This window comes from Pinus tabuliformis, chromosome 3_2 (assembly GCF_031772625.1).
Source record: "Pinus tabuliformis cultivar Carrire ecotype Pingquan chromosome 3_2, CPIR1, whole genome shotgun sequence".
Taxonomy (NCBI): domain Eukaryota; kingdom Viridiplantae; phylum Streptophyta; class Pinopsida; order Pinales; family Pinaceae; genus Pinus; species Pinus tabuliformis.
In genome coordinates this window covers 1,131,106,872-1,131,120,166 of record NC_142302.1, presented here as the reverse complement: position 1 = coordinate 1,131,120,166, position 13,295 = coordinate 1,131,106,872, and the positions used below count along the sequence as shown (strand labels likewise).

Sequence of the window (13,295 nt, the reverse complement as noted above, 5' to 3'; positions counted from 1 at the left end):
TTTTTCTAACAAAGATATTGTAATATTGAAATTTACACTTAAATAGAACAAAAATAAATATATTTTAAAACAGTGTAAAATATATTATAAAATTTAAATTTAAACTTGGAAAAATTAATAATTATTCTCCAAAATATTTTAAAATAAATAAATTAACTTTTTATTTATAAAACATATATTTTTTTTAAATAACAAATATTAAACTATTTTTCTAAAATATAATATTCAACATTAAAATTAAAAAGTATTAAACAAAATTTAAAAAAATCATAATTTCATTTTAACCTCTAATATTAATATAACCCTGGTTTTTATTTTTTGGCATTGGCTTAGATCCGTCTTCGCGAGAAGGATCAAATCCTTTGATATGCAAATTTCTTGCATATCTTCTCAGTTCTTGGTAGATTTATAGTTAAGATGGATCTATGTTGGTTTAATTTCCCCTTTAAATAGGCTACATTCCAAATGAATACCATGGGTCAATACCGTGGGCCATTTTCATTTTTATTATTATTTTCTTTTTGTAGGGTTATTTTTATTTTATGTTGACCAAGTTAAAATGTTAACATTACATTAGATTAATTTTTTTTATTTAATTTTATTTTTATTTTATGTAATTTGATTTAGTCAAAATGTTAAACATTACATTATAACATTTCTACCATATTATCATAAATTAATTCTGGGATAGGGATGAAATACTGTCCTATTAATTTTATTTATGCCTATTGATAATACGTGAATCTATTGTAGTTTTTTGAAAAAGAATAAACAAACAAGTACATATTTGATTTCTTATGACCTTTTAAAAGAGACTAAACAAACAATTGAGCTTTTTATAGTACGAACGATGAGAATATCTTAAACGAGGAACTTCATGGAATGAAATATATTATATATAAATTCCATTATGTTATCCATAAATAACTATAATCTAGAGTCTTATCTATTGAGTCATTTAATGATCAAATTTAAACTCTGTTGATTATTAAATTTATTGCAAATTTCACCATCACATTGTAGGAATTTACAGGGTAAGTTCCTCAGACAGAACACCAAAGGACACCACTCACAAACAGATCACAGATCAATACACCAGTACTTTTAACGTGGTTAAAACCCTCAAAGAGGGAAATAGTCCACGGCCTGAGCCAACGCGGCCACTTCAGGCAATTTATTAATAAAAGAATGAAAATTTACATAAGCTTCTCTCATGGACGGTTAACCTTCAAATGACCCTCCATGCTCTTTAAATAGAGATCATGGACCAATCAGGTGTTAAGCCACGGATCAAGTGTCGGTAATACCGAGGAGAGAATGAACCGTCGGATCACTACATATCGTGACCGTTGGATTGTAAGTTACAAAATGTACATAGTAAAGAAACACACTTTACCTAACTCTATACTAGACCAAGTTATACTCAACTATTTCCTATGTGTCAGAATATCCTAACATCCCCCCTTAAGAACAACTTGGGATAGGATTGAAGGATTTACAAATATGACACAATAGGAGAAGGAAGGAGGCACTAGAGCCTATCCCCCCTTAGTGACAACTTCCTGAACTCCAACCATAAATTGAAGTTTAGTGAACTTCGCCTCTGTGAGAGCCTTTGTAAAGATGTCTGCAACTTGATCATCTGTTGAACAATATTGCACTTCAAGAACATGGTCGTGAATGAGCTTTCTGATAAAGTGCATGTGCAGTTCAATGTGTTTGCTGCGTTGATGTTGGACTGGATCTTTGCATAGTTGAATGGCACTTTGATTATCACACCAAAGTGTAGTCGGATGTTGCTGCTGAAAGCCAAACTCTGACAGGATCTAACGAAGCCACAAGGTTTCCTTACTAGCTTCTACGGCACCACGATACTCTGCTTCTGTTGAAGAAAGAGAAATGGCACCTTGTTTCTTGCAAGCCCATGTAATAGGTCCTGAACCAAGAGTGAACACATAACCTGCAGTAGACTTCCGATCATCAGGGTCACCAACCCAATCGGAATCAGTGAAACCAACCAATAGAGGAGATGCTTCGACACTGTAGTGAATCCCAAACTGAACTGTACCTCGAACATAACGAAGTATTATTTTAGCTGCTTTCCAATGACTTTCACGTGGGTTTTACATAAACCGAGCAACAAGGCCAACAACAAAGGAAAGGTCAGGACGAGTATGGGTTAGATACAAAAGTTTTCCTACAAGTTGACGGTATAAGGTAGCATCAACTTCAGGAGAAGTACAAGTGACTGAAAGTTTGACTCCAGACTGAAAGGGAGAAGGGGCTGGCTTACAGTCTTCCATGTGAAAATGGCGTAGAATATCACAGGCATACTTGGATTGGGAAAGGGAAATACCTTCCTTGGATTGCAAGACTTGAAGACCAAGAAAATAATGTAAGTGTCCTAAGTCTGTCGTTTCAAACTTCCTTTTAAGGCTAGTCTTCACATGGTTTATAAGGTTGGGATCACTACCAGTCAAGATAAGATCATCAACATAAAGAACAAGAATGATAAGATACTTGCCCACTTTCTTGGTGTAGACAGTATTGTTAGAATGACACCTAGAAAAGCCATTTTCTAAAAGAAAGTTATCCATTTTGACATACCAAGCCCGAGGAGCTTGCTTGAGACCATAAAGGGATTTCTTAAGCCGACATACAAGGCTGGAGTCTGTTTGTATAAAGCCAATAGGTTGTTCCATATAGATTTCTTCATGCAAGTCCCCATGCAAGAAGGCGGATTTAACATCCAGCTAATGGACTTCCCATTTGAAAGAGGCAGCAAGGGAAAGAACAAGGCGGATAGAGTTCATTTTGGCAACAGGGGAGAAGGTTTCAGTATAGTCAATGCCTTCAACTTGTGAAAAACCCTTAGCAACAAGATGAGCTTTATGTTTATCAACTTTCCCATCTGGTCCATACTTGGTTCTGTAAACCCATTTGCATCTAACAAGTTTTCGTCCCTTTGGTAGAGGAACAAGATCCCATGTATCATTTGCCAATAATGAATGATATTCTTCATTCATAGCTGCTTCCCAATCTGGATGGCCTGAAGCTTCTGCAAAGGTGTCAGGATCATAATTCACTAAAGCTTGAGCCAGTAAAGAAGAGGCTCTATCAAACTGAGAACATGTATGTCGTTGATCTGTAGGATCACTGGCAAGATCACCTGCTGCATCCCGAGTAGCACGGACCCATTTTGAAAGCTGAGGAGCTCAAGGAGGATCCTGAGAAGGTGGGGGAGGATTTTCATCCTCGCTTTCATCATATAAAGAAGAAATATTTTCAAAAGTAGAAGAGATAGGGAGAGGTGGCACATCCGCTGAACTAGGCTCGTAGGCCGATATATTTTCAGCAAACTTTACATCTTTACATCTCTTCTAATGATAACATTTTTGGACTTAAGTGGAATAAGTCTATATCCTTTGACATCTTCAGAATATCCAACAAAAATACATTTTTCACTCTTAGGTTCTAAAGCTTTATGTTTCTCATCTGAAATATGGGCCCATGCTTCACTTCCAAAAACACGAAAGTGACTTACATCTGGTTTAATTGAGCTCCATGCTTCTTCTGGAGTGATATTCTTTAAAACCTTAGTAGGAGTGCGATTTATTATGTAATTTGCACAGTTAATTGCTTCTGCCCAATAATTAAGACTAAGTCCTTTAGATTGAAGCATACAATTAGCCATTTCCTTTAAGGTGCGATTCTTCCTTTCAACTACACCATTTTGTTGTGGAGTATATGGAACAGTATGTTGCATTTGAATTCCATTCTCAGTGCAAAAGTTGATGAATTTGTTGTTAACATATTCTCCGCCATTATCAGATCTTAGGTTAAGAATTTGATGTCCAGACTGTTTTTCAACAAAGGCCTTAAAGGCCAAGAACATGTTAAATACTTCACTCTTGAGTTTTAAGAAGTATACCCAAGTGAGTCTGGAGAAATCATTAATGAAAGTTAAGAAATACTTGTAGCCAGAGAATGAAACAACTGGAAGTGGCCACATAAATCACTATGCACGAGCTATAAAGGGACTGAGGCGTGCCAAGAGGCACGTTTTTCAAAATTGTCCCAATGATGTTTTCCGAGTACACATCCGGAACAAACACCATCTCTGCAAGATACCATTGGAAGACCTGTCACCATATTTTCTTTACATAGATTCTGAAGAGAGCGATAGTTTAAGTGACCAAATCGCTCATGCCAAAGTTTGCTCACTTCATCATTATGAGCAACAAATACCGAGGGAAGATTTGATGACCCAAAGTTGTGAAACTTATACAACCTTGTAGAATCATCAGCAATGCCAGTAGCTAAAATCTGTCTAGGATCTCTTAGGTCCTTAATTATAGCATCGTGAGGTGAAAATTCAACGATTTTACCTTCACCTGAATGAGTTATCTGATATACAGATAGAAGGTTGCAGGATAAGGTTGGAACACATAATACATCATTAAATTGACCATTGTCTATATGAACAGTTCCAGTCCCTAAAACACTAAGAGATCTATCATCACCAACATATATAATTTTGGTGTTACAATCATTTAAAGAAGAAAACATGGCTTTGTTTTTAGCCATGTGATAAGAAGCTCCAGAATCAATGAGCCAATCATGAGAATGAGAAGAAGAAGATACATTTAGTGCATAGCCAGACCGAGATGCTTGACAACCACATGCAGAAAGTGCCATTCCTGAAGATGAAGTTGAAGAGTGCTCCAAATGGATATTATGCTTCTTCATTGCTGCTTCCAAGGCTTCCATCTTCTTAAAGCATTTGGATTCTAAGTGGCCATCTCGATTACAAAAGTTGCAATGTCTATCAGTCTTCTTCCCTTTGTTTTTATTTGTCTTATCATTTTGTTGAAATGATTTTTCATTTTGAGGCTGAAATTGCTTAGGACCCTTGTTTGGTTTAGGACCATTCCTTTTAGGATACAACTTCTTAGGATTCTTTGAATTTGGTTGCTGCTGGGCGGCTAACGCTTTCTTAGAAGAGTTTCCAAGATTAAGCAGACCAAGGTGTAAGAGTTTTTCTTGTTCTCTTATTAAAGAATCACAAATGGAATCAAAGGAAGGGGACTTGTAGGCTTGTCCTTGAGAAATTAAGGCTTCTCTTGTAGAATGGAAGCTGGAAACAAACACAGAATAGGCTGGTCCCAACTTAGTAAGAATGGAATAGATAAGGCTACTATCTTCTTTCTTAACCTTAACACCTTCAAAGAGAAGTCTAAGGGTCTTGAACTTGGACAAAAAATCTTCAATGCAAGAAAAATTATTGGGGTCTAATGTAAGCAACTCATTTTCGAGTTGATGGGCTTTAAGTTCATTTTTAATTCCAAAAACTTTAGTGATCTGTTTCATTGCTTCTTCAGGAGTATCAAGTTCTGCAATATGGAATCTAAGATCTGGAGAAATAGACATCCCTATCAACCCACGTGCTTGATCTTTCCTATTTTCCCATTTCGCTGCCTTATCTTCATCTTTCGGTTTGGTTTCTTGGCCTGAGGCTATTCTGTAGAGACCTTTACTTCTAAGTAAATCCACAATGTAGGACCACCATTGAAAGTAGTTAGTGCTGTCAAGAATAACTTGGCATGGACTTTCCATTTTAACAGAAATTGAAGCTATAGATGCTAAAACTAAGTGTTCCAATGGAAAGATCTCGAAAAATTAGGCTGGTTAAAAAAAAACGGCTCTGAAAACGGCTTCCGGATGAAGAAGTTATGGCTTTTTGAAGAAAATTTGATGAAGATGCCGACGAAGTGCGGGAATGTGCGGGAATGAAAAATCCGTCCCCACAAAAAGGAGACTTGAACTCAAGACCTCTACTCTCGTAAATTAGCTTTGGACCAAGTGAGCTAAACAAAAAGTTTGAGAGAGAGAGAGAGAGGGGGGGGTTGAAGCTTTGGGTTGCGTGCTTGCTTTGAGAAAGCTCTTTTTCCCTACAAAACAAAAAACACAAAACCCAACACGGACATACAAAAAAAAAACGAACCTTGCGGCTTGAAGTTAGCTTTAGCCGAAAACTAAATATTTTCCTCAATGTTTCTGATTTTCCGAGATCACACTAAGGCGTAGCGGAAAAGAGCATACGCATGAGAAAAATCCTTCCTTTCTGTTTCTGGTTTGCCCAGATCGCACAGAGTCACAGGGCAAAGAGCATACGCAGAAATGAAAGGTACAGATCCGGTAATAAAAAAAAGGCTAAATAAACTGAAACCGAAATAAACAGAGAGAAAATAACTGTAAACTGCAAATAAACACTGTATACCTCCAGATCTTAAAAATGACGTAGCTAGGGCTACCGGAAACCTTTTCGCGTGAAACGAAAGGGGTTCCTCACTAGAACAGATGCTCCCAACACAATAGAGTAGTCCTCTCGGCCCGAAAGTAATCAGAAACAGTAGATCTAGGAAACGAAAGTCGGATGCAGTTCTACCGGCTTCAGATTTGGATCACCAACGAACGCGGCCCTCAAATAGTTCTGATACCATGTAGGAATTTACAGGGTAAGTTCCTCAGACAGAACACCAAAGGACACCACTCACAAACAGATCACAGATCAATACACCAGTACTTTTGACATGGTTAAAACCCTCAAAGAGGGAAACAGTCCACGGCCTGAGCCAACGCGGCCACTTCAGGAAATTTATTAATAAAAGAATGAAAATTTACATAAGCTTCTCTCATGGACGGTTAACCTTCAAATGACCCTCCATGCTCTTTAAATAGAGATCATGGACCAATCGGGTGTTAAGCCACGGATCAAGTGTCGGTAATACCGAGGAGAGAATGAACCGTCGGATCACTACATATCGTGACCATCGGATTGTAAGTTACAAAATGTACATAGTAAAGAAACACACTTCACCTAACTCTATACTAGACCAAGTTATACTTAACTATTTCCTATGTGTCGGAATATCCTAACATGCATCCAAATGTTTGTAGATATATGTCAATGCTACATTTTGTTTTGGCCTTATGTTCATGAGGATGACAAGAACACAATGTCTCGAATCTTCTCTTTAATTTTTATAATTTCACTGACATGATTTATTTATATTATGTAATTGGAGTAATTTAATGTTGTTGTGACAAATTTAATATGAAGTTCATATAAAGATTAGTTAAATGCCAACTTCAACTTCAAATTGATATCTACATTTTATCTTCATAGGATGACAAGAACACATTGACCCAGATTTCTCTTAAATTTGTTATAGTTTTAGTATTCTGAGTATTATATATGTAATTGGAGTAAGTTGGTCTTGGTGTGACAAATTTAAAGTGAAAAACATATAAAGATTAGTCAATTCCAACTTCAAATTTGATACCTAGATTTAGTAAAATGGCAAGAAAAGAATTACTTGGATTTGCCTGTAATTTTTTTTAAAGTTTATATTGTTGGTTTAAAGCACATGGTATTAGTGATACCTGGTATTGAATTCATGGACTAAATGTAATAAAGCTTTTAAATAGGCTTGAGATATTTCATTCTAATGTGCTTGGAGGTGAACAACTCAAAGTTTTTGGAGGAGAACAATAAAAGCTCACTTAACCAGATTTGATTAAGGTATATCATTGTAGGTTGTTGTCAAAATATGGTACTATTTCTTTTCACTTGTCAAATAAAAATAAATAATTTTTGCATGGAATCATATATAACGTATCACATATTTTTTAACCTATGCTATATCGCACAAGATTATCATAGACATCTTGCAATATCAAAGATGTAGAAATTCAGGAAGTAGGATTGGTTTATGTTTGATTTCTAGATAAGCAATCACAATGTGATACTCTCTATTGGGTGAACTAATTTTCAAAGGAATAAGAAAAATAAATGTGACAATTGAAAGAGGGACAACCATATTTTAATATATTAGAGAAACCTAATTGTAGGTAGAACCATCTATGAAAAACTACACACCAAAAAAGCAGATACCAATCCCATAAATTCCAATAAGATTTCCCTTTTTAACTCAGAAAAATCTTCAAATTGCAAAGTTCTATCAAACAAATGGGTACGGAGGGATTTTTGGTATCACTACTTAAAATGACACTGTGCTCTGAAGTAGCAAACAAATACAAGGAATGTCAGACCCAAAAATCCATGGAAAATTTCTTTAATACCTAATCAGATATCTCATGCACACCAATGGGAGTTGATAGGTTCAAGATGGTGTGGCCAATTTAACAATACCGAGTTGAATATTTAGGTACACAAAATGCTCGGAACTAAAAGCTCTATCAGACATAAAGTGCATAGTGCATAAGATTTTCCCCAACTGGTTTTTTAGAACAATGAACATAAGCATTTGTAGATGGAGGACAACGAATACAAGCATTCATAGATGGGCCTTGATTCATAGGGAGCAATGGCCTTTATCTAGAATTTTTAAGGTTGTCAACATTGAAGTGCTAGTACAAGAGATAAAACATTGAGTTCTAACACATGCTCTTAGAAATTTAGTCTGGGTTAGATAGTTTGACAAACAACTCGAATTCGTCCCCCCGTGAACTCATCTAGTCTCTAATTGAATGACCTAGAGTAACATGCCATTCTCGGCTAGAGATCTGAATCAATAAGAGGATATGCAACCAATTACACTAAGGTTTAAAACCTATTTGTGACACGAAATTTTGTGGTGGTGATGACTCATTGATTATTTAAGGACCCAATAATAGTGGCCCAAATCTTTCCTAATGGACCAATCTATCTAGTGAGGCAATTGATATCCTCTATTCCATAATCACAGTCCAAATTGAATGGTAAGGAATGATCAATGAAATGGCCTCAATAATGGTGGCTCACATCAATGTTCTAGTCATGATAAGTTTTTTTTTTTAATACAATTGAGAGTTAATTCTCAAATGCACATCTAGAAATAAGGGAAGGGAAAAATCCCTTGGTTAGGTCAATGATCTTTTTTATGAAGCTTGTTGGGGTTGCAAGATGTGTTTAAGAAACATGCATGCACATGAATAAAAATGAAGTTTGGTGTGGAGGGCATAAAAAATTGAGTGCAAAAACCACAAAGGGGTCATTGACACTAAATTGGTTGCTATGCATCGACTATTGCCCACATTTTCATATATTAGCCTAACGATGGATGATCTTTGTTCTTCGATCTTAAATTCATATGGAGAAGCTACTAATGCAAAACTAAATATAGGAAAACTCTTCTAATCCTTTACAAATGGACTCATGTCTATAATATGAAGTTAGAGAAATATTATCTCATGTCAGATTAGGTTAAGTTGCTAGGTCATTATTGTGGTCACCAAACATACTTCAAGAAATTCAGAATTCCATTGGCTCCTTTAAGGAAGTGAATATGAGCTATGAGGAGAAGGGGTTTGTGAAATGTAGTAGAATAGTTGTAGGTTTGGACCTTCATGAGGGACTAGCAAAGGAGATCTAATGTATTTAGGCCCTATCACCCACATGCAAATGTTGGATAATGAGTATCCCATTCAAATTCAAAAAATGCCACATATATGAGCATTTGGTGGCAGTGAGTACCCTAAATCTTAATAAGGATTGTGTGGGTAAAGAATTTTATGCATACAATATTTAGTGAGGTTATAGATAACAGTGCTATTAATTCATCGAAGGTTTTGAAAATGGAAATTATGCATCATACCAAAATAGAGGAAGATACACAAAATGTGGCCTCCATGATGAAAGATGGAATTGTCATTAAGCTTGGTCTACATGGTGATCGTGGGAAGGACAAGGATGCACCTTCACAATCCGAAAGAAAAGTGTAAATGCAAACGTATAGCTGCAATTCCCCTTTGTTTTCCTGTGAAAAATTGGACAAAGTAAGGCTTCCTTTCTCCTATTGTGTCACCTTTATAAATCCTTAAAACACAAAATCAAAATTTTTAATTCAAAATCATTAATTTTATTTAATACATATTTTTAAAATTATTTTAATGTCAAATGTGTATAATAATGACATAGTAGTTGTATAGTTTCAAGGAACATGGTTTCATGTGGTACAAAAAGTGTTTTAAAAATATTTCTTATAGATTGGTGACGTACTCAACACCTAGAAGTGCTAGGCTTTTATTGAACTTTATAGATTTATAAAATGTATATGGATCGTATCCTCGATCCCTTTTAAGTGACATTATAACTCCTACTTGTTGAAGTAGTTCCATAAACATGATGGAAGGAATAAACCATTGATGATTTGTCCTTCTGTTTTAAAAAATAGGGTTGTGTTTGTAAATTAATATAAGAAACTAGTTTAATTTAACAATAGCATACATTAACATTTACACTTCCAATTTCCCATCATTCAAATATCTAATTTTTTAGCTTCATTTAAACGAAATATATAAATCCCAATTATAAAAGGTTAGTGGTAACAACATTAAGATTTCTCTTTTATTCAAATTGGACTACATTGAGATCACATAACATATCACATAATTGTTCATCTATGCTCTTTTTTCATATGCTATCCACTTACAGCGTTTCCTTTGCAACATTTGATGCAATTACTAGTTTAATGAAATTACATATCAAATTAGTGCATAAAATACACATAATAGAACAAGAAATCCACTTTGATCCAAAAATCTAACTATATTAAAATATATATACCTCTACCAACCCTATTCACCCTATTCACCTCTAAATTTTGAAAACTATGGATATTCAACTAATCTTCTATTTGCTTATTATTATTTATTCCTTCAATTTTTCTTCTTTACTGCCTGAGACGGATCAGGAACAGGATACACAGGAATAGGAATATCTATCAGGGTATTTGCTTTTGCACCAATGTTTTGTTTAATGACTGCCACTCCTGTCCTCTACGTGATAAGATAATGTCTCTTCTTCATGCATTGCATCAATATATACTTTACTGGTCTCATCAATCTCCTCTCTCTGGAGCATCAAAGACAGCTGAGAGACAACATTTCCTTCTATCCATCGCCGTAAGGGACGAGCACCATAGACCTGCGAGTACAACATTATCCATTTTAAGGTTATACACAGAATCCCTGACTTTAGCTCTTTCATTATACTTGCTAATTTTGATCTGAATTGCACACGAAAGAGGAAGAAGCGTATCCAGGACAAAGAGAGATGCAGGGACATGATTACTGGGGTTGGGAACACATTCCCTAGCAAGACAGACTCTGAATAAGAAAGAAAAAAAAACAAAGCGATTGTTTTACTTACAGGATCATAGCCTTTCCGAAGAATAAAATCCAAAGCTGCATCTGTTACTTCTAATGCAATACCTCTCTCAGCAAGACGAATCTCTACATCTTTCAACTGTAGTCTAACAACTTTTTTGAGCTGATCATGAAGGAGAGTATTAAATACAACTATCTCATCGAATCTGTTAAACAGCTCAGGTCTGAAATGTGTTCTAACCTGCCACAAAATTCATAGAAAGCTGTGTCAGAGCACCGCAGCCACCTTCATGATAGTCATATGAAAAAGATGCAGAAAGGTAGTCCAGATAATGCACATACTTCTTGCATAGCGTTCTCTCTCGCTGTTTCTATTGTTGTGTGGCCAGACAATGCAGCAAGTAAGGGTTCTGTTCCGAGATTGGATGTCATGATAATGATTGTGTTTGAGAAGCTAACTGTGAGACCTTGCCCATCTGTGAGTCTGCCATCATCAAGCACTTGAAGCAAAATGTCGAGGACTGACTTGTGTGCCTTTTCAGCTTCATCAAAAAGAACAACACTATAGGGCCGTATCCTTACTGCTTCTGTTAATTGTCCCCCTTCATTATGACCACAATAACTGCCATTTCAAAATCAGACACATCTAACCATTTTAGGTCAGTGCAACAGCAAATTTATTAAGGAAAAAAATTAAATAGTGTCGTGCTGTCGAAAAATTTCCATTGACAACATTTAACTTTTCACATACCCAGGGGGAGAACCTATAAGCCTTGACACTGAATGTTTCTCCGGATCAGCTGTTTTTCGTCATCAAACAATTCAGCTGCAGCCTGCAAGAGCCTTTGCAAGTTCTGTTTTCCCAACTCCAGTGGGCCCCAAGAAGAGGAAAGATCCAATCGGTTGTTGAGGTCTTCCAAATCCTGCCCGTGATCTTAACACAGCTTTGGCAACTGCCTCATCTTGTCCAACAACTCTTTCCTGCAACCTTCCCGACAGACCTATCAGTCGCTCCTTCTCATTCTGACCGAATCTAGTAGCAGGAATACCAGTGCAGCCACTCACAAACTGCAGGCATCACATAGTTATGTATCCAAAACATCGCAGTTGTTTTTAGTGAGATTTTTTGGAGGCTTTTCTGGTAGGTTTTTTTGGTTAAATTTCTCTAAAATCAGGCAGCAATTTATTGAAATCACAAGGTTGATAGATAATTTCTGCACAATCAAAGCGTCCTAGGGGTTTTTCAGGGTGCTGAATCCAAATATGCAGTTAAAAAACCATTTTAAATAATACAAATCAAAATTTAACCTCAATTTTTTCCGCCTAATTCCAGAATCTCCAAAAAATCCCACTAAAAACAACTCCCAAAACATCACCCATAGCTATCATTAATGGTTAAAATTTATTCTCTCAAACACAACTCACAAAACATCACCCACTATAGCTATCATTAATGGTTAAAATTTATTTTCTCAATCAAAAGAAAAAGAGTATGAGACTAAGGGTTCTCACCGACCAACAATTTTCACTCTATCAAACAACATTGAACACCCCTACATACCCAGAAGTTTCAATACATATCTTTACATCAGAGCATCGCCATCCTAATAAAAAAGCCTATAGACTGATCAACAAGACAGCCAACTTGCAAAGAAAGTTGCAAAGTTATCTCTGAGAACTGACCTCAACCAAACGAGCTTTACTTGCTTTATCGTTTTCTTTTGTTGGGTATTTTTCAGTGGGAAAATACCAAAAACCAATCATGCAAATACCACAGAGGCAATGCTCTGTCACCATTGTTCCAGGATCCTTTTGCACAGGGAAACCTTTTAAATAAATTACTCAGAACAGAGTATTACACAGCCATAAAATCATTTCAATTCATTAAAACAAAAACACTGATACACATTCATCCTCTTTCACTCAGAGGGATCTACCAAAAACTTGCATTCAGCAAAAACAAAAACTCTGTCTTTTCTCTCCACCTGAGAGTTCACTGTGTTGGGTTTACTGCTGTAAAACCCATTTTTACATTACTGCTGTAAAACTATTTTTACACATACTGCTGTAAAAATATTTTACACATATGCAGTAAATTACATTCACAATTTCAAGAAAGCTTG

The 13,295-nt window shown here is 35.8% G+C and overlaps 1 protein-coding gene across 1 annotated transcript; it reads right to left on the bottom strand.

Annotated features, from left to right (window-relative positions):
• Positions 1-10,697: 10,697 nt before the first annotated feature.
• LOC149184666 (chaperone protein ClpB1-like) lies at positions 10,698-12,879 on the bottom strand. Its single transcript, XM_089418963.1, has 5 exons — positions 12,856-12,879; positions 11,924-12,240; positions 11,515-11,794; positions 11,216-11,413; positions 10,698-10,990 (listed from the first exon to the last, which is right to left on the bottom strand). The coding sequence occupies exons 3-5, from the start codon at positions 11,602-11,604 to the stop codon at positions 10,820-10,822; spliced, it is 459 nt and encodes a 152-aa protein (XP_089275089.1). The 5' UTR covers positions 11,605-11,794; positions 11,924-12,240; positions 12,856-12,879; the 3' UTR covers positions 10,698-10,819.
• Positions 12,880-13,295: the final 416 nt, after the last annotated feature.